The sequence below is a fragment of the Solea senegalensis genome, linkage group LG14, assembly GCF_019176455.1.
Source record: "Solea senegalensis isolate Sse05_10M linkage group LG14, IFAPA_SoseM_1, whole genome shotgun sequence".
NCBI lineage: Eukaryota > Metazoa > Chordata > Actinopteri > Pleuronectiformes > Soleidae > Solea > Solea senegalensis.
In genome coordinates, this window is record NC_058034.1 from 5,120,591 (window position 1) to 5,140,006 (window position 19,416).

General features: G+C 40.3%; 2 protein-coding genes across 3 annotated transcripts; both read right to left on the bottom strand.

Moving 5' to 3' along the window:
• Window positions 1–405: 405 nt before the first annotated feature.
• oma1 (OMA1 zinc metallopeptidase) lies at window positions 406–11,654 on the bottom strand. Of its 2 annotated transcripts, none has more exons than XM_044043183.1 (8): window positions 10,918–11,653; window positions 8,559–8,787; window positions 8,211–8,384; window positions 7,779–7,886; window positions 6,543–6,671; window positions 5,759–5,833; window positions 5,069–5,218; window positions 406–2,083 (listed from the first exon to the last, which is right to left on the bottom strand). In XM_044043183.1, the coding sequence occupies exons 1-8, from the start codon at window positions 11,256–11,258 to the stop codon at window positions 1,748–1,750; spliced, it is 1,542 nt and encodes a 513-aa protein (XP_043899118.1). In that variant the 5' UTR covers window positions 11,259–11,653; the 3' UTR covers window positions 406–1,747. The 2 variants fall into 2 exon arrangements, with proteins under 2 accessions (XP_043899118.1, XP_043899119.1); XM_044043184.1 differs by lacking the exon at window positions 406–2,083 and adding an exon at window positions 2,090–2,570 and having other exon boundaries at window positions 10,918–11,654.
• A 434-nt stretch (window positions 11,655–12,088) lies between these two features.
• On the bottom strand, window positions 12,089–18,803 carry mysm1 (Myb-like, SWIRM and MPN domains 1). Its single transcript, XM_044043331.1, has 20 exons — window positions 18,727–18,803; window positions 18,464–18,533; window positions 18,182–18,252; window positions 17,697–17,771; window positions 17,534–17,618; window positions 17,325–17,423; window positions 16,338–16,860; window positions 15,995–16,247; window positions 15,784–15,914; window positions 15,499–15,602; window positions 15,330–15,407; window positions 15,151–15,233; window positions 14,784–14,838; window positions 14,506–14,556; window positions 14,144–14,218; window positions 13,852–14,040; window positions 13,632–13,764; window positions 12,909–13,014; window positions 12,746–12,803; window positions 12,089–12,628 (listed from the first exon to the last, which is right to left on the bottom strand). Exons 1-20 carry the CDS (start codon window positions 18,780–18,782, stop codon window positions 12,275–12,277), a joined length of 2,649 nt encoding a protein of 882 aa, XP_043899266.1. The 5' UTR covers window positions 18,783–18,803; the 3' UTR covers window positions 12,089–12,274.
• Between the last annotated feature and the right edge of the window lie 613 nt (window positions 18,804–19,416).

The following is a 19,416-nucleotide window of genomic DNA, read 5'->3' on the forward strand; positions in this document are numbered from 1 at the left end:
TTCCCTAATGGACTTGGGAAAGGGTGGGTGTGGATGAAGGGTGGGTGAAGGAGAGGCTGTTGGTGAACGAGTCCCCTGATGCAATCTGCAGTCTCCCCATTAGGTGTCACCAATTCTTACACAGTGGGCCTTTAAATATACCTGAGATTTTCGTCTCATCAGCTGTGAGGAGCCCCCCCGACACCACCACCACCACCACCACACACACAAACAAAATGCCTCAGAAGAAAACTCATCATTCACCCACTGCCTTAATTGATTAATGTGATGTTTTGATGTGCTCCTGCTCCCTCACACACAAACACACACATCTTTCCATAATCATGATTTTGCTGATAAAAATACATCTTTCATCCATTTGAATTGGATGTGGAACTCCCAGAGGAAAAAAAAAAGTCAAAATAATCAATTTTTCCCAAATTTATTTTTTGCTGCCATTTGCAAACAGAGCACATTTCTGCTGAGATATTGCTATGCAAAAACTGCATTACCTTGGCTTTTCATTGCACGGTTTTGCACAAACCTATTGCTGGCCATTTGCCCTTGTAAAAACACATCCTTGACTTTAAACCTTTTCTGTTTGCAGTGAAATAAAAGCGAACGGCACTTGTTAGACGCACCCTCTTTAGTGTGTGGCTCTTGCTGCAAGCTGTTGCTGTAACAATGTTTTCTCAGTCGCTGTGCCTTGTTAAATAAAACTGTACAAAATCCCATGAAAGATTTCTCAAAGCTCAACGATGGATGCCGACATTCTTGAGCAGAAGGCTGTGTTTGAACACCTGAAAACAACCCAGCATAAATTTACACCAATAAATCCCTCAGGACAGAGTATGCATAAAGTACTGTGTGTGTGTGTGTGTGTGTGTGTGTGCGTGGCATGAAAATGTACTCGTCATAATGAGAATGTAGATGTCCTCTGCTTGCCATGGACACATTCTCCAACATGCATACTCAAAGTGCTTACTCTTGTCGGGTTGGAGTGTGTCGATGAATAATGCACATATTAATCTCCCAATGTATGGAAGCTTTACTAATTAATTTATAATTTCCCCGTTCGAGGTTATCTAATTAATGTGGCTTCTTTGTCATCACTAGGTGTAGATAATGTCCTCTGAAAGTTCAGTCAGCAGCACGTTGAGATGAAAAGGTTAGGAGTGATAGTTTCCTTTAAAGGTGACTACGTACGAAATGTATTATATTAAGATATAAAATGATCATAATGTGTCACCAGAGATGAAGGAAGCGTTAAATTGAAATACTGGCGCCACCGATGACAATGGCACAGCCAGTATATTCACAAAATACGTTTTTATTTGTGGGCTGCAAATTGGGATTATGTTTTGGCTTGGGATTTTGGTCTATTGTGCAATCTAGCATATAACACAGCGAGTAACAGTGCAACACACATGATGCCAGCAGAGAGAGCGGAGACAAGGTAGCTGCTAAGCATAAGAAATATTGAACGGTACCGGATGAAAACTACATACTGTGACATACTGTACGTTCTCATAATTTTTTCTTCTCTTAATTCATAATGACCACTGCAATTACAGCATGACACCAAACCTCCATTGAGCTGTTACCCTGACCAACATATAGGAGCAAAAAAATCTCTGCAGTGATTATAGATTGGCAATTACAGAGCTACTGAAATCTAAAGGGAGAAATGTCCCAAATCAGTAATAAATACAGCAGCCAAGACCAGTCAGTGAAAAACTCCACTGATTCATGAAGACATAACTCCCTGTCAGCTGGTGACCATGTCTTGTGGTCCGTCACCCACAGTGGGAGCACGGACAGGTGCGACTACACTCATCTCTGAAGCAACAACTGGGACTGGACCTTTGTTTCCTTGATCAAGATTTGAGGAGGGAAGACGTGTCGTTTGGGGAAGCAGAGCTGCAGGCAGAGCAGTGTGTAAGACAGCGCTGTGGGGCAGGTGGGGCTTGCTTGCACCCTCTGACCCTCCCCTGCTTTGATCCTTAGTTTTTTCCAGCAACATCTGGACACTCTTGGAGAAGACTTTTCGAGGGTCAGACGCAGGTAAATCTGGGCAGATGCAACCTTCCCTCAACTTCAGAGCCTATGCACAGAGAGACAAACAAAAAGGTATTTTCACACAAAAACAATCACATTGAAAATGTTATAACTTTAAATCTCTTCAAAGAAACGATTAAGCAGAAAACACATTCAGCCACAAATATGTGCTGAGGTCAACTGCAAACTGCTAGTGGCCTTTCGGGATCGTACAAGGGCACTTGGTGCTAACACGGTTTAGTGTCTTGAGAGACTAATGTCTGCTAATTTCACAGAATTGAGTCCATAACTGCAATGTTAATAGTCTTTGCAGGTATTTGGTTAGAAATCAAAAATAGTATTGGTATTGCTCCTAAAAACCTTGTTTTTCTCCCCCACCTCTCTAGTCAACCCCAAACAGAGAGAGAGAGAAATTGAGCTGTTATGTAGTTGTGGGTTTTACCATCGTTGCTTGTCTTAAGAGGTGCTGAGGTGCAGACAGAGGCAGATTGGCACAGGCATCTTTAGGCAGCTGTGCAGGGAGCGGGTGATTGCTGTTGGCGGAGCATGTGTTTTCAACATTGGACAATCACAGTTCTTATAAAACTTAAGTCTTGATTATGATGAAAATACGACCGTGAAGTCCTACTGAACATCCAGGTTTACCTTTTGCTTGTAAAATCCACCTCTGAAACTTTATTTCAAGTGCTTTATTTTTGTTTTCAGCCATAGGGCTGATATGTATATATATATATATATATATATATATATATATATATATATATATATATATATATATATATATATATATACACACACATATATACATATATACACACATATATATATACATACATATATGTTTATATATATATAGATATATATATATCTATATATAGATATATATATATATACATAGAAAGATATAACCTTTATTTATATTTATACAGGTTATCCCATTGAGACACAGGGTCTCATTTTCAAGAGAGACCTGTGTTGCGGGCCAGTAGAGCCAATCTCACCTGACACAGGGCAAAAGGTGGGGTACACCCAGGGTGGGGTAGACAAACCCTACAAAATGCTACACAGAGAGAGTCATGTGCAGCTGATAGACTTAATCAGCAGTGAGTGAACTCATTAGACATTTATGTTACAAACTACAGCTTTAAACTAAGACCAAAGCGCTGGTGCTGCTGCTCAGCTGTGCTGGAAAGCATCATCAGATTCACTATGGCAGCATATTATGGCTCCATAACAGTCTGGTTTAAAGCTTAACTCCAGAACATGGTGAGACAGCACTGGCAGTGATGGGTGAGCCGGATCATCCTTCTCTTCAGACCATCTACAGTATGATGGTTCTGTAATCAAATTCACAAAAAAAGGTTCTAAATGACTCATCGCACATTCTGTTTTCTGAATATAATCTGTTACCTTAAGGCAGACATTATAGAGCAAGCAAATGTAAAACCAACTATCTCAAGCTCTCTTTAATCCCAACGTCTCTCACACTAATCAACAAGAACTCAGGTTCCTTCTGTCATGTTTCTCAATAAGTACTGCCACTTTAGTATGGCACTTTACACTTGCACATTATGCACTATGGTTACTGGTTTTTAATGTCGTCTTTTGTGTTTTAGGTTTAATTGTTCATCTTTTTTTATTCTGTTACTTGAGTGAATTTGAGTTCTTGAGTTCTTAAAAGGATAGCCTTGCAAACCTGTGTGTGTTGCGTGCACTCGTATTAAATGTGTGTATGCTCTGTATTTGATTGTGTCTGTCACCTGCCGGGGACTACAGACTACAGAAATGTAATAAATGAAACTTATCAATCTCACAAAGGCTGGATGAGCAGAACTCGTCGGAATGAACCACAAGCACTTCCATACAATTAAGCACATTCTCTTAGTCTGTCTTGCACACCTACTGTACACACACCAAACTCACTAATCTCTCACTTACCGCCAGTGACAAGACTCTGAGCACATGAATGCACTTTGTTCCCAGTGAGTCAACAGGGTCCTCTCTCATGCAAACAGTTGATTTAATGTGCTTTGCTTAAGGATGATGAGTGCGCTGGCGAATGCAGAGAGCTCTCGCAAAAGTTGGGTTAACTAGCTTGATGTTGATACCCCTCGCAAGGTGAAAAGCATCAAATTATGCATCACTTTCACCCAACTGTGCTCAGCTGTTAAGTGGCTCAAATGCACCACTACGCTGGATTTAACCAAATTGGGAAATGAGGAGGGCACGGTAGAAAGCAGAGAAAGCGAGTTTTCTCAGCACATGCAAACAAAACAAAGGCCAACGAATCCCCCGAACAATAGTCTGTATCACATCACTGCCTGTGGCTACAGTCTGGCCTCTCCGACGACTGCTGCTGGAGGTCAATCTACCACACAGGGATATGCTATGGTGCATGGTTACATACACGCGCACACACACACACACACACACACACACAACATAAAACACACACACACACTCAATGACACGGGCACCTGATGGACAATTAGAGGTTTACCCATCTGTTAGTTTTTAGTGCTTGCAGCATCTGACAGTGTACCAACAGTCCAACTCACTTTCAAGGTTAAATACATTGTTGCCTGATACAATGTTAATCTCTCCCTCTGCCTCACACACACACACACACACACACACACACACAAGAAGTAATGACTGCTACTGCCACAGAAGTTGCTGTTGTCTTAACTGCTTGTTGATTTCCTTCTAGCCTTAAGGTAGGATTGATTGTCTCACCACAGCAACTGCAGTTTGAGTCTGACTGCTACTGTGGGGTTGTTTGCCTTTAGCTCCACAACTCAAAGCCAACAAAAAACTGCAGTTAAGCATATATGGGGTTTTTTTTTTTCTGTCTTCCTAAAAGCCTGCAAATATTCCTCTCCACCCTCTGTCTCTCCACATGTCTGCAGGTGGATATACTGTACATAACACCACCACATGCCTGATTATTTCCATTGAGACTCCTTCCACCAGTTCCTACAATTAAACTGTTTCTCCACTGCAAGAGACAGATGTGGGACTGCCTCTGTACCTCTGGTATAAGGATGTCCATCTGAGTGAATCTGTTCCTGTGCGACGGGTGTGTGGACAGCCACTCAGGGAGAGACGGCTGCCCTGTCAGCTGGTCTCTGATTTCCATTTGCTGCCAGAAAACAGGTCCAGCTCGCACATCTGCACACGCCTGGGAAGGATACACACACACACACCATGGAATCAGGAACACAAACACAGTGGCATCTCTCAGTCTTGTGCCAAGGTAAAAATCCTTATTCAACCACCACACTGCAAATTGATTTAGTTTGACAACAGTGCCCCCTAGTGCTTTGAAAATAGATTCCAGGAGCGCAATAGTAGCATAAGAGAGTGATTTTGCATTAAAAACACTGATAACCTGATAAAGAGCAAAAAGAGTTTTAGTAAGTCACTCGTTATTTTATTTAAGTTTTAATCCCATGAAGTCACCATGGTGATGTCAGAATGGCCACGGCTGTGGATAAAATCAAAACAAATAAGAATGTTAAAGCTTTAGCTGTATCTATTATAGTAAATGTAATTGGCAAATGTTCTTGTTGAAAAAAATACATTGAGTTACTTTGGAAAGCAGCTCCATTGTAACAGAGAAGATTATACAAATGTCATACATTTTGCAGACAGAGCGGAACTTTGTGACAACTAAACTGAACTTGATGATATAGTATATATACAGTATATAGGACGATACCTTAGCAGCCAGCTGCAGTCCAATTTTATCAGCCTCAGCCTCTAGTTTCCGACTGTAGGGACGACTGAAGATCAACTGAAGGAAGAGACAAACAATATATATTTATGAGGTTACACACATTTTAAAAGTCATAAACTTTCCAGGTCTATTTCTGTACTTTTATCTTAAAACTTTAGTGCTTGTAACTTAAGCATAAACAAATATCCACCACATTCAACCCATTGTCAAATGTGTTCACAAAACACTGATTAAGCCTTTTAGCTCCAAACCACTCTCTCTGTGTTTCACAGTACAACGGTGTTTAAATCTTGTGTTGCTCGGCAACATTCCTGCACTGCACACAGGAAGTGATTGGTTTTATGTCAAAACAGAGAGAGACGACAGCAGCAATGCACTTATAAATCGGGACACAAAGAAGACAAACCAAAGTTTCAGAGGTGAACTTTACAGCAGTTTACTTTGATGGGATAAAAGCCTCTTGCCCCCCACCCAACCTTGCACTGCTGGTGTATACACAAAAATGCTCCTGATAGTATTGCTTTTCAAAAGGACACAGCATAATAAATAACAATACATCATTTCTGTTCACAAAGACCCAAAGCAGAATAACATCAACACAAAAGACAAAATAAAAATTAACAAAAAAGGTACTGCAACTGTAAAGCTTCATACATAAAACAAAACAATTTACATTAAATATAGTAAAATTGCACTCTCAGTTAACATAAATGCCCGTGTTATACAAATATTTCTTGCCTGGAAATAGTATTCTGTCATGTGTCACCTGTATAAGCTTGTCCTGTACCCAGTGTGCCAGCAGTGCCGAGCTGTCATGTGGACACACGGCCCAGACGGCTGTCAGCAGAATAAGGGACAGGAGGTCCACGGCGTGAGACAGACTGGCCTGTTCTGCCTATGAGGGGAGAACAGAGAGATGACAAGGAGGAGGTGACAGATGAGAAAAGGCAAACATAAGGGCAAAAAGGGCTTCTGCGAAGTGACCGAGGCAGGTGGAACATATTGATCATTCCCATCTATTTTAGTGGAACTTAACTCCGTAACATATTTAAAAGTTTTAACAGCCAATCCAATAGAGCACACCTACTGGGTAATATCAAGCCCATCAATGCTCATTCCCTTCATCTAATTAAAATCTCATTCAAGCATTTCCTCTGTGGACACACACTGAAAATACACACTTCATTAGACACTTTTTCAGAACAAGAAAATGTGTTTTTTATTGGCGGAATCAAAACAGCCATGTGAGGAAAGTTAATAAAGTGATAGTATCCTTGGTCGACAGGACTGTGGTCATCATAGCACAGACGGGATTAGTGAATGTCTGGGGGTGATTGTCAGTAACTTTATCTCCGCAACTGATGCTACTTCAGCCAAAATAATAATAAGAGACAAAGAGGGAGGCTGATGAGAAATCCAGGGTCTCAATGTGTAATGCACAACTATAGGAGATCCAAATACATATTTTATAGCCTTATGTGAGAGAAACCTGGAAAACCTCCAGCTGTAACGTCTACTCTGCCCCAAGCGCTTCTAAATGACTTCACTTTGTTCTCAGAAATCTTTTTGTACTTGTTAATGTTTTCACTGACTCATCGTTATGCACTGCAGCGAGGGCTGCTATCAACTAAGCTTCTCATTTGTCAGCGTACTTTATACAAATCTTTACACAACACCTTTAATCTATTACATCGCAGCTTTCCATCTTTTTGCAATAAACTGTGTTTAAACTGCTCGACTACGCCATACAAGTTTTAATAAATGCAAATGACAAGTGAAAGAATAATTCCTTCCCAAATGCACTAACAATAATGACTTGGCCATCTTGCGCTGTGACACAGGAGGAACCAAATTAAACCGAGAGGACTATCAAGGGGATTTTTGAAGTGAGTGGTTGAAACATGTCAGGTCAATTACTACAGTAAATTATACAATATTAGGTGATCTTATTATTGATAAGGGGTAGAAACAGTGCAACAATCACAAACATGTATAGTCTTACCGAGTGTCCCAATAATGCATGAGCCATCTCATGTCCCAGAACAATAGTGAGCTGGTGAACATCTGCCACAGCGTCCAGCATCCCCGTAAACATAAACACTTTCCCATTCTGTAGGAAAGGAAACAAATCTTTTTTAAAGACTGACAAAATGACACAATATGAGTTCTTATGTTTGCATATTTTACTCGCAAATAGGTTTTCATTCTGTGAGCAGAAAACAACAAACAACATAAAGTGTAACAAGCAAAATATACATTCTTCTCATTCAATGTCAAAAGGTACAAAAGAAAAGAAAGACATTTTATGGAACACTCTTATGGAACACATATGAGGTTAAAGATGCAATGGTGTGATAGTGTGAACACTTCAAAAGCACTTCAAATAAGAACCTTACTCTTAACCTTACTCTTTAATGGCCTTTCTTTTACTTACCGGTAGGACAAAGGCGTTGACGTCTGGACTTTGCACCACATGGACACTCCAGGTGACATCGGACACTTCAGGGATGTCCTTGTTCCTTTGTGCCAGATGCTCCACCACCCGCTCAACTACCTTGTGACGGGGGTCACTGACCAGAAGCAGCAGGTCTGCAAACTCCTCCAGGTACTGAATAACACACAGACAGACAGACAGACAGAAAAAATGTTTAAGCACATCTTTTTTATTACATTTTGTGTTTTACCTTGTTTTGTCTGCTTAGAAATACAAGAATTATTAGTGATTTTTCTTATGCCTCATCTTCCTGTATAACACACACACACACACACACAAGTCTCTCACAGCTTCTGAAGTCAAGGCAGCCAGCTCCATGAAATTTTCTCTGCTGAACACCAGGAGGCGGGTCCGTCCCGTCAAAGGAGTCTCATCCAGGTAGGTCAGGAGAAGGAGAGCTACAATCACCATAGCAACAACTGCCCCTGCTGTCAGATGCCAGCGGCGCAGCCAAGCCCATTCTCGCATGAGCTGTCGTCGGTTGTTTGGTAGAGCCACCCACCACTTTCTTATACTCCTGCACACAGAGGAAGACAACAACGTCACTGTCGTCTGTTTGTGTAGCTCAAACAACCTTATTCAGTAACTTTGAAATCATTAGCTGCTCTAAAAAAAAAAAAGATTGAAAAACAAATAACAAATAACATGAAAATATAGCTCACAGTTTGTGTATTGTCTATAAAATGTGTTGAATTTAGAAGGCAAAAAGAAAAAGCCTAATCATTTCATTTTTAAGGGGAGAATGAACATAAGAATCGCAAAAATATGTTTAAAATGTGTTCACGTAATATACATTTTCACATGATTCTCATTCTAATGTTGTGTGCCAGCCTGGAAAAGTCAAAAGTTGCTCATGACTAGTGATAAGTGACTCAACAAGTCAACTCCCTCAATTAAAAGATTTCCAAATGAGCTACAAAACAACTGTTGGTTTAATTAACAATGTCTGGCTAATTGTGCAAACAATGAATGAATATGGCAAAGCAACAATTAAAATAGTAACAATGTGTATTTACCCATTGATCACAATATTAACAACGTCTATACACCTGTTTAGTCATGCATTTATTCCTTCAACCAATCACATGGCAGCAGAGCAATGCTTGAATGTGTGTATATGTCAGGGGGAACATGTAGGAATGGAGCTTGGTCACTGGTGCACTGTGTACCGCACACCTTTGCAAACTTTAACATGTCCTCACCTTGGAAAACATTCAGTAGATTTAGTTACCGTTCATATTAAACATCAGAATGTGGATATAATGAAATCAATCACAGTGACTTTGACTTTCAAGCACATCAGTGTTTAGAGGTCAGTAATGACAACAACAAATAAACAGTGCATTTCTGGCAAAGGAAGCTGAAAAAGAGAATGGATAGATGGGTCATAGATAGATAACATAGATAACAGAAGGGCAACAATACCTCAGATAACAATGCATCTTTCAATTATTGTGATCACAAAAAACATTTACGAATGAAAATAATGAATCTGAGGTGAATAAATTACAGCAGCATTGTCAATCAAAAATAAAAACGCGAGGCTGCACTTCAACACAGGACAGAGAGAGACCGAAAAAAAAACCCTGATGAATCTGAGCTCATGATTCTGGATCTCTGCCGAATCATGCAGGTGGTGCAGTCAGGATCTGGTGTCAACAGCATGACTCAATGAACCCCACCTGTCTGAGTAATGATGTGGAGAGAATGTTTTCTTGCCTCACACTGGAGCGCCTTAATCACGGTTTGAAAGCTAACGCCTATGCTGTTGACAAAGTGCATCTTTGTAGAAACAAATACTTTTTCATGAACTATAATCAAATTACAGAGTAAAACCTCGGCCCCAAATCTGACTGTAATAATGCATCTGATATCAGTGTGCGTGTGTGTGACAGGTAGAGAGACAAAAAAGTGACTGGAGGTTAATACCAGGCTCCTCAACTCCACTACACAAACCTACCACACAATATACAACATAGAATTAATTAAATCTACATGTCGTGATCCGATCCGATGCGTCTTAAAACATGAATGAATAATGAATGAATGATGAAACAACTGCCAATTTACCTCAAAAAAGAAATTTTCATTTAAAGCATATGAATTTGAAGGCTCACATTTGCGCTGTGTCCTATTTTCAGAGGCTCTATTCATATTGGCCCCGGATTTTAGTTTATTTTCTTACAGTTCAGTAAACACTGTGTAGGTAAAGCTAAAAAGCACTTTGTTTCCTACTTGCACTCATTTTATTTATTGAATCATTAGCAAAGGCAGGATCATGTAGTTTTCTCTGCTTAACATATCATGATGTATCATTCAATTATGATTTAAAGAGGAAATTAAAATGATTATCAATAATACACTCAGAATTCCAATACAAATCAGATCAGCACCCAAGTCTCATGACACAACTAAATCAAGAATATCATCACAGCCCTAATAGCTACTGTATTAATTTGACAAAAACACATTTAAGGAGTGAAATATTAAATAGTATTCAATTTATTATTTAGAGCTGCTTTTTTCAGTGCAAGAAAAACCAAGCATCATTATGTTGTTCCTCATAGAGGTGACCCATGAGGTAAAGTTTCTATGCAGTATATTTTGAAAGATACAGGTTAAAGAGGTCCAGAATATCTTCTCCTACCTGCCCAGTATAATAGCCATGAGCTTCTGGAGAGGTTTCAGCACCAGCCATATGAAAGGAGCGGGCAGAGCCTTCAGGGAGGCTGAGGTGTGGAAGTGTCCAGACTGCTGAAGTTTGGGACTAATCTGCAAACACGGAGTCGGTCCATTTTTAAAGAATAATACAGGTTTTCTAAAGAGGAGAGATGTCGTTGCCTTTTGACAGCTGATGTGAGGCGAGACAGTGTTCGTCGTCTTCGGAGGAAAAACAGCTTGTTTACTGAAGAAGGCGGTTCGTGTCAGGTGTGAAGAGAGCGAGCCGAAGCGGCTGCACCTGAACAGACTGACAGCGAATACAACCATGGCGTCCTTGTGATTCTCATTCAACTCACATTTACATAATGACAGCCCGCTGCAAACGCCGCCGACAACTGAGAGGATTTTAATGTATAATTAACGATCACGGGACGTTTTATCGGCTAGTTCGTATGACAGTCATAACTGTTCACCGCCGTCAATGTCACTGCTACCAGCGGACGCGAGCGACAACCATGATGGTTTTCACCGCACAGCCGCTAAGACAGTGACGAAAAGATTTCTGTCTATTTCCAAATGTTTGTTATTGACACCTCGACACTAAGAGTTACTACTGTAATTTCCTTGCGACACCGCACGTTTGTAGTCGAACACCGACGAACTGATTTAGTTGTTTTGAGAGTTCAACCTTTCCGCTCTTAAAATTCTTCCCCCTGGAAACAAATGGTACCACAAGTTCCAGGCACTTGCATGAAATTCATTACCAGAAAGTAACATAACAGTTTATTATTAATGTATTATTACTATTTTGAGTCATATCATAATAATAGTGTATTCAAGTAATAACCTGGTAATAGCAATTGTTGAAGACATTATAATTTCTTGCATTAAAAATAATGTAATAACATTAGAGTACTGACATGTGTTGTTCTGTGTTGTAAGGATTCATATTCATTGCCCACCAGACAGGAACAACCAATCACTCTCACACTCATACCTAGTCAATTTAGAGTGTCATATTAATGAATAATAAAAAATCCTCATGCACACTTCTAACAAAACAATACATACAAGAAAGCTTAGATTTCATTCACATCTTTACATCATATTGTTTTTTTTGTTTGTTTGTTTGTTTGTTTTTTAAAAAAGAACATCGGGTCAGTCACTGGCTTTTTGTTTAGAAGACTTTAATATGAATTCTACATACACAATCTGATTCTAATATAAAATATTATTTAAAAAAATAAAGAATAGTTTGTGATGCTGATACAAAGCTGTGCAGTTTACACATAAAAGTCTATACTTTGACTATTGTATAGTACAAGTAAGAAACGTTTGGTCCATCACAGTAGATAGTTATGTTCAGACGATAACACTGAGCCCAGGTGTAACACTGTGTTGCTGTTTGTCTCTGAGGGTGTGTCTGTGACTGGTTGTGCACTGTTGCCTGAAGCTCTGCCAGGATCCTGATCAGGGTTTCTTCCTCCTTCTTCCTGGGGCATGTCCTGGTTGTCCAGCTGATCAAAAGCAAAGTCATCTGAATCCACTGCTCTTGGTGAGGTATCTAAAGACTCTGCCTCTTCCTGCTGCTGTTTGGCAATAAAGTCTGACTGGAAAAGGGCCTGGATCTGGGTAAGGAAGGGGTCTCCCTCCTCATCTGGCAGGGGCTCCAGGTACCTGGCAAGAGATGACAGCATCTAAAAAAGGGGAGGGTAGTTAAAGACACATTACATATTAAAAGTAGGGGTGATACATTTAAAATGATGTTAAACACTGGGATATACAAGTAAACAGCATTTACAGGTTAGACTAACCTTCTCTAAACAGGTGAGATGAGAGTCTTTCCGAAAAAGTCTGTCCATCTGCACACTCCTGACCAACCAGAACAGGAAAAGTCATAATATGATAAAAATACAAAATAAAATTAAAATAGGATCGGCCTGTCGACCACATGTGTCAGTCTTGAGTCTCACTCACCCGTGTGTTTCAGAGTATTTGTGGATGATCCACTGAGCTCTCCTCATTGTTTGTTCCCAGTCTGGGATGTCTTGTGATGACAGGAAGTCAAATCTGAAGGGCAGCTCTATGGAGCAAAAAAAAGTCACTCAGCCAGTGGATACATTGTGGTAGTGTGGACAGATGTCCTGTAAATGTGTGTGTGTTTTATCTGTACACTCCAAGAAAACAAAATAATAAATAAACGTGCACAAGCACTATTGAGAATAATGCATGGTTCACATGGATGCTGAGCTGTGAAGACAAACAGCTAATGAGATGCATTTAATGGCCCTGGTAAATTTGATAATTTCTGCAGGGTCTACAGCATGGTGTGCTTAGAGTAGTGGCTTCAAGATACCTCATAAATGTAATCACTTCTGCAAACACAAATTGCAGTCTCTGCAAGCAAGTGCTTGCTGCTAGAACCTTGTGGTAATATCCATCCATCCATACGTTAACTACCGCTTTATCCTCCACCGGAGGGTCGCAGGGGTTGCTGACACAGGGCGATAGGGCTGGTACACCCTGGACAGTTCTTGTGGTAATATATGCAAGGGTAGTCTTTTTTTTTTAATCAGTGCAATCAATGATAAAATATTGTTTGAGTTTGAGTCACCTTAACTGATCAGTGTTTTATAAATGAAACAAATAATGAAATATTCATGCCCATCCCTAGTGTGCATATTTGTGCTTTAAACATACTCTGGGGTCCTGATGGCTCCTGGCTCTCCTTCACCAACAAACAGGTGGTTTGAGAGTGTGGGGATGGATTTGCGGGGTCATATGGGCTCACTATCATACCAATAAAGGGCGCTCCGCCTCGTGAGAAATAACTCTGTAGCAATCAGGACACAGGAAATTAGACGACAGAATGATACAATCAGATTCATGACTAAATGACCTCCACATTCACTCATTTTACCTGGAACTGGTCCTGTGTAGTTATATCCCGCACTGAAGGGTTGGGGTGGAAGGACGGGTGTGAGTGGTACCAGCCCACCACACTATAACCCAGGGACGAAAGTATATCACAGGCTTGTGTTTGAGACACAGGGTCCATCTCACACTGCAAACCTGTACTTACACTATTACAAGGCTCTGCTGCACAGATCTACACACAACACACACACAGTTTTCCATTAAACACACATTACAAAAAAAAGAAATGATGTCTTCTGATGTTTCATACTGTTGTTTAAAACTCCTCCTCCTACCTTCAATACTTTGTCTTCCTCATTAAAAGTCCCTCCCAGCAGACCAATAACTTCCCCCCGGGATACATGGGCATGCTGAGGACCACAGCACATTTGATCAATTTAGGAGCAAAAAGAGAACAATATTCTATTCTAATAAAATACAACAGAAGAAAGAGTATTGGCATTAAACAAAGCCAAGTTTAAATCAAATAAAATAAAATTTCTACATTATTTCAATTCGCATTTTGAAGTGGGGGCTTACTAGAGAGAAGGAAGGAATTGCATGGTTTGCATAAGCCTGACATGCTTGGAGAGCTAATGCTAAAGAGTCCTGTATTGGTTATTATCATACCAGACATCAGAATGTTTGTGTAGCATACCATGTCCATGATGAGAAGAGTCTCTGCACACACAATAACCTGGAATGGTTCCTGGCAAAACAGAAAAAAATGGAATACAAAGGATCACCTTATGTGAGAACTGTTGGTACATTTCTGATGGTTCAGTTTAGAGAACATGATTTGAGAGAAAATTGAATGTGATCTCCTTTTTTAAACTAAATGAAGGTTCCAGAGACATAACACATGAGTAAATGGGAAGTGAGATTCCCCTCCTATTTTACTAGTGACTGATGAGAATAGGAGAGACAGCCACTGACCTGTACATCGTCTCCAAAATACCTGCAGGGAATCAGCTGGAAGGGATCAAATGACCTGATAGAGGAAATGTAATGAGTATTTATACATGTATGAATATGTAGCTGTGAGGAAGAAGGGCATGATGCAAGTGCAGCGACAGGTGCAGTGCAATTTTTACGCCTTTGGGTCGATAAAATCCAAATTGATTTCATTAGTATTCGTTCTATGTTGTTGTTTAGTATGATCATCCATTGATAAGTTGCTGCTTATGTATCTTTAACACATTAGATTGTTGGTAGTGTATCGAGCTACATATCATATTGGCCACAGACCAGGGATGCACTTCCCAAGAACACAGAAAATGTTCCATTACTTCATCACACTCACCCTCTGTATCTGGACAACTTGCTGGGTTTAGGCTGCCTTTTCATCTCCTCTCTCCTCAGAGCAAGTTCCTCAGCACTGAGATGCTGATGGAAACACCAAAAACACAAGATCAGTATGTCTGTATATGTGATCGATATGTGTGTATGTGCATGTGTTTGTATGTAAAACTGTGTCCAAACCTGATAAGTCTGTCCCTCCAAGTCTTTGGCATCACACCAATTACCCCATACGTCTCTCACACGACGCTTCCTGGTCCGCTGTAACCAATCAGCAATTAGATTGAAAAATCGCATAGTTTAGATGCTTGAAATTAGGTGTCAGAAATGAAATGATGATGAGTATGTCTACCATGCTCTGCAGTCTCTGAGCGAGCTGATAGGCCTCAAGCACATCTTTGCCTTCCTTATGCTTGGAGCGATCCACCAGCAATGGGCGATTGTACACCGCTTGCTCTGTGAGTGAGAAGGATGAAAAAGGTGAAAAGGAAAGTCATCAGTCATCATCTACCGCTTTATCCTCCACCAGAGGGTTGCGGGGGTGTTGTGCCAATCTCAGCTACACCGGGCGATAGGAAAGTAAATTATAAAAAATAATAATAATAAGTAAGTTCTGCAACCAGCTCAGTGATGTTACCACAGTTGAAATTGATGGCTCCAATGAGCTCCAGATAGGTGTGTATTCTCCCAATGCAGTTGACGTCTCCACAGTTCTTCAGGCCTGGGCGAACAGATGTCTTGTTCAGATACTTAGGCTTGCTCTTTAACCTGGTACAAAAAAACATTAAAAACCTGCCTCCTATGCACAACTGTGTTGTCATTAAAAATTAACCAAACATGTCTTATACCACTGATCCAGGATGTAGTTTCTGATCTTCAAATATCTCTCTGGGGTCTTGGAGGGTCGTCCCTCAAAGAACTCTGGAATGGCTTGTTTCTCATCCTCAGTGATGGTCTCCTTGTCCAACTCAATTTCCTGTTTAGGTATCTTGAGCTCTTCCTCTTCCTCTTCCTCCTCATCTTCATCCATGTTCTCCTCCCTCTCATCCAGGTCGACTTCTGAGTTTAGATTTAAAATCTGCTCAATCTTATCAGCCGAACCTAAGAGAGGAAGAATACATTTTTAAACTTATTTAAATCATAGTAAACATACAGTAGATTCATAAGTGATTAGAGCACTGTGTGCATTACCCATCTCATCACCAGAGGTGTCTTTCAACTGACTCTTGAAATGGGAGCTCTGGTCCTCATGTTCATCACTCATTTGCTTTGATTCTGTCATAGTTTCTGATTGAGGGCTTTTTTTGAGAGACAACACTGTCTCATCTTCCTTAGTGTCAGCATGCTCCTCTGTGGAAGGGACTGACGATGAAGGCTGAGGAGTTTGTGGAGGTGGAGAGATGTTGAGACTGTATGAGTCTTTTGTCTCCTGCCCACCATGAACTTCCTCTTCCTGCTCTCCTGTGAGATTTTCTGTCTGGGTCTCTGGGTTTGTTTGCTGCTCTGGTTCAGTTTCGTTCCAAGCCTGCAATTTCTCTTCGGTATCTTCATCATCACTCAGATCATCTGTGATGTCTACATCCTCATCCTCACCATCAGAGAGCTTCTCTATGCGGATGGTGTTGTCTGTAGTGGATGCATGACTGGATGTGGGCTGCGGAGACTGCAACACGGGTCCTGCAGGGAGAGCTGCAGATCTAGGCTCTGATTTACCCTGAAAATTTTGACAGATGATGAATGAATTTTTTTATCCTTTCCTATGCAATTATTTTATTTAAACTTTATTTATACAGATGATCTCACAGAGACACAGGGTCCCACATTCAGGACCGACCTAACCAGGACAACAATATGAGTGACACAGATGAATATTTCAATGGACAGTCAATAAGACGTCTCCTGTAAATAAATAGTTTTCAGAGATTAAGCAAGTCTGAGCAAACTGAGACCTGTTTTGCATGTTTTCTTGTCTTCTATTTTCTTTTTCATGTATTTTATATTTTTCCCTGCTATTTTCTAAATGTATTGTCATATGGTATTACAGATGTATCATACTGTTAGTATAATCGCAAAAGGTTATCCTAATAAAGTAAACCAAGCCTGCATACCCCGACCTGCATAAAATTAACTCAACAGCAGCAGCACACTGGAATAATGTACTGTATAAGTAAATCTCACCTTGTGTTTAAAATACTGTCTGGCGTAGCTCTTGACCTGAAGGACGGTACGGCTTTCCACCAATTTGGCAATCTTAGTCCACCTTCGTCCAAACTGAGCCTGCAGAACCACACACCCATATTATAGTTTCACAAAGAAATGAGTATTTCTACTTTCTAGTATTTCTTCTATGCAAAAAGCATGGGTGTTGGAGAAAAAGGGGAGCTTACCAGTCCTTCTTCAAACCGATCTTTCTCTTGTTTGGACCAACGAGAAGACGATGCTGAGGTTGTGGCTGGGGTTTTGGTCAAAGAACTATGCAATGACAGAAAGGAAGGTGACATAAATGCATACAACATAAAGAGAGAAATTTAAAGAGAGAAACACACTTACTTCTTCACTTTGGGCTTGTTGCTTGCAGCACTTTCCCAAACTTGACTAGGAATCTCTTTACCTGTCAGGTAGTATCTATAAGTATAGTTCAGGACCATGCATGAAAATAGTGTGCAGCACAGTTTAAAAGACAATGACATGAGACACAGAAAAATATTTTTTAAATTAAATCATAACAACTTTTAAGAAGCCCTGATGAAATCATTTCTGAATACTTGCAGCAAGTCTCCCTTATTACTCATTCCATTTGCATGCCTTTGATTTATGCATTCATAGTTTCACATGGGAGTCATATTCAAATAAACATATGTCAGGGCATTTGACAAGTTTTACCCTCAGCAATGCTTTTATCTCATATGCCTCAATCTTAGGAATTCAAGTAATTCTATACAATTCAGCAGATGCTACAAATCTGTCTGGACAAGACAAACAAAATAAAATAAATCAACCATTTTGTGATACATTCACAGTCAGTCAAAGGATACTGCTCCTCCAGCAGCATTCTCTGTATCACCTCTCGGTTCTCAGGACTAATGGAGCTGTCCAGCTCCCACGGCTGCACGACAAAGACAGGCAGAAGGAAAGACATTCAAAATTCGCACACAGTGGACATCTCACTGACACACATCCACAGGACACAGTCTGTTGAAATGTTCAACAACGTGCACTGTGCCTTCCAAATAAACTGTAAAATAAATAAAACAGTCACAGTCATGAATAGACAGACACAGTGACAGGTGAATGCCTGAGTTTCAAACTCTTCATACCAGAATTCCTGCGCTGCTCGTCCACGCAGACTGCAAGAACTGTTCCTGAACTAAACCTGCGTCCAGCTCACTGCAACAGAAAGCACAACAGGACGTGAACACAACACGGTACTGAGCCGAGGACACTCACAACCAGTTAAGTCTGTACGGTGAGGCTGAAAACTACAGCCAGCTCACAGTTACCCAGCGCAGACTGCACTATATCAATCACACTGAGAAAATATATTTGGGGGGTCTTAACCACACGAGGAAAACATTATTACTTTAAACTGCTTCCAGACTCGTCTCCTTCGATGTCAACATCCACCTCGTCCTCCATGTTGTTGGATAAACGTAAACAAAAGAGGAGAGAGCGAGAGAGAAAGAGATAACTCTGCGTAAAGCAGATTTAGTCACAGCGACACCTTGCGGCTGGCTGAATCAGCGTCCCAGACATATTAAAAAGGTCTTAGAGGTTTTAATGGTGTTTGACGCTTTATTGCCTCCTTTAAATTCCTCTGTCCTGTTCCTCTACAGTCCAGCTACTCTCTGAAAGGCAAACAACCAGTTATTTTCTTATCTGCAGCCTCCACACTGAACTTTTAAACTAGTTTTTAAACACAAATCTAATTTCTAATCACCCCAATGTCTGTCATTGTGCAATACTTTTCATGCTATACACCTTTCATTAATGAAAACTGTAATTCTGTTTCATCCCATTGTTGGAAAGACATAAATATACACATCTCCTCCATTCCCTTACTTCATTCAGTTACCAAAAGTCAGATATTTGTCAAAAAAAGTACTGAGTAAAAACACAAAATAGGATATTTCCTAGGGAGACCTTGTGCTAACACCACTACGCAATACCATTTATTAACCGTTTCCCCTTCATAATAGGGAAGTGATTTCTAAAAATGTAACTGTTGTGCATCTTTATTCAGCATACAGTTGACTAAATGCATGCAGTGTTT

Excerpts from the sequence above, each read along its gene's own strand:
- oma1 (XM_044043183.1), bottom strand. The coding sequence starts at position 11,258 with ATGGTTGTATTCGCTGTCAGTCTGTTCAGGTGCAGCCGCTTCGGCTCG. Across the intron at positions 6,672-7,778 it reads ATGCATTATTGGGACACTCG|GCAGAACAGGCCAGTCTGTC; the intron begins GTAAGACTATAC and ends CTCCCCTCATAG. Across the intron at positions 5,219-5,758 it reads GACTGCAGCTGGCTGCTAAG|GCGTGTGCAGATGTGCGAGC; the intron begins GTATCGTCCTAT and ends TATCCTTCCCAG.
- mysm1 (XM_044043331.1), bottom strand. The coding sequence starts at position 18,782 with ATGGAGGACGAGGTGGATGTTGACATCGAAGGAGACGAGTCTGGAAGC. Across the intron at positions 16,861-17,324 it reads GACAGTATTTTAAACACAAG|GGTAAATCAGAGCCTAGATC; the intron begins GTGAGATTTACT and ends CAAAATTTTCAG. Across the intron at positions 15,408-15,498 it reads CTCAGAGACTGCAGAGCATG|CGGACCAGGAAGCGTCGTGT; the intron begins GTAGACATACTC and ends GATTGGTTACAG.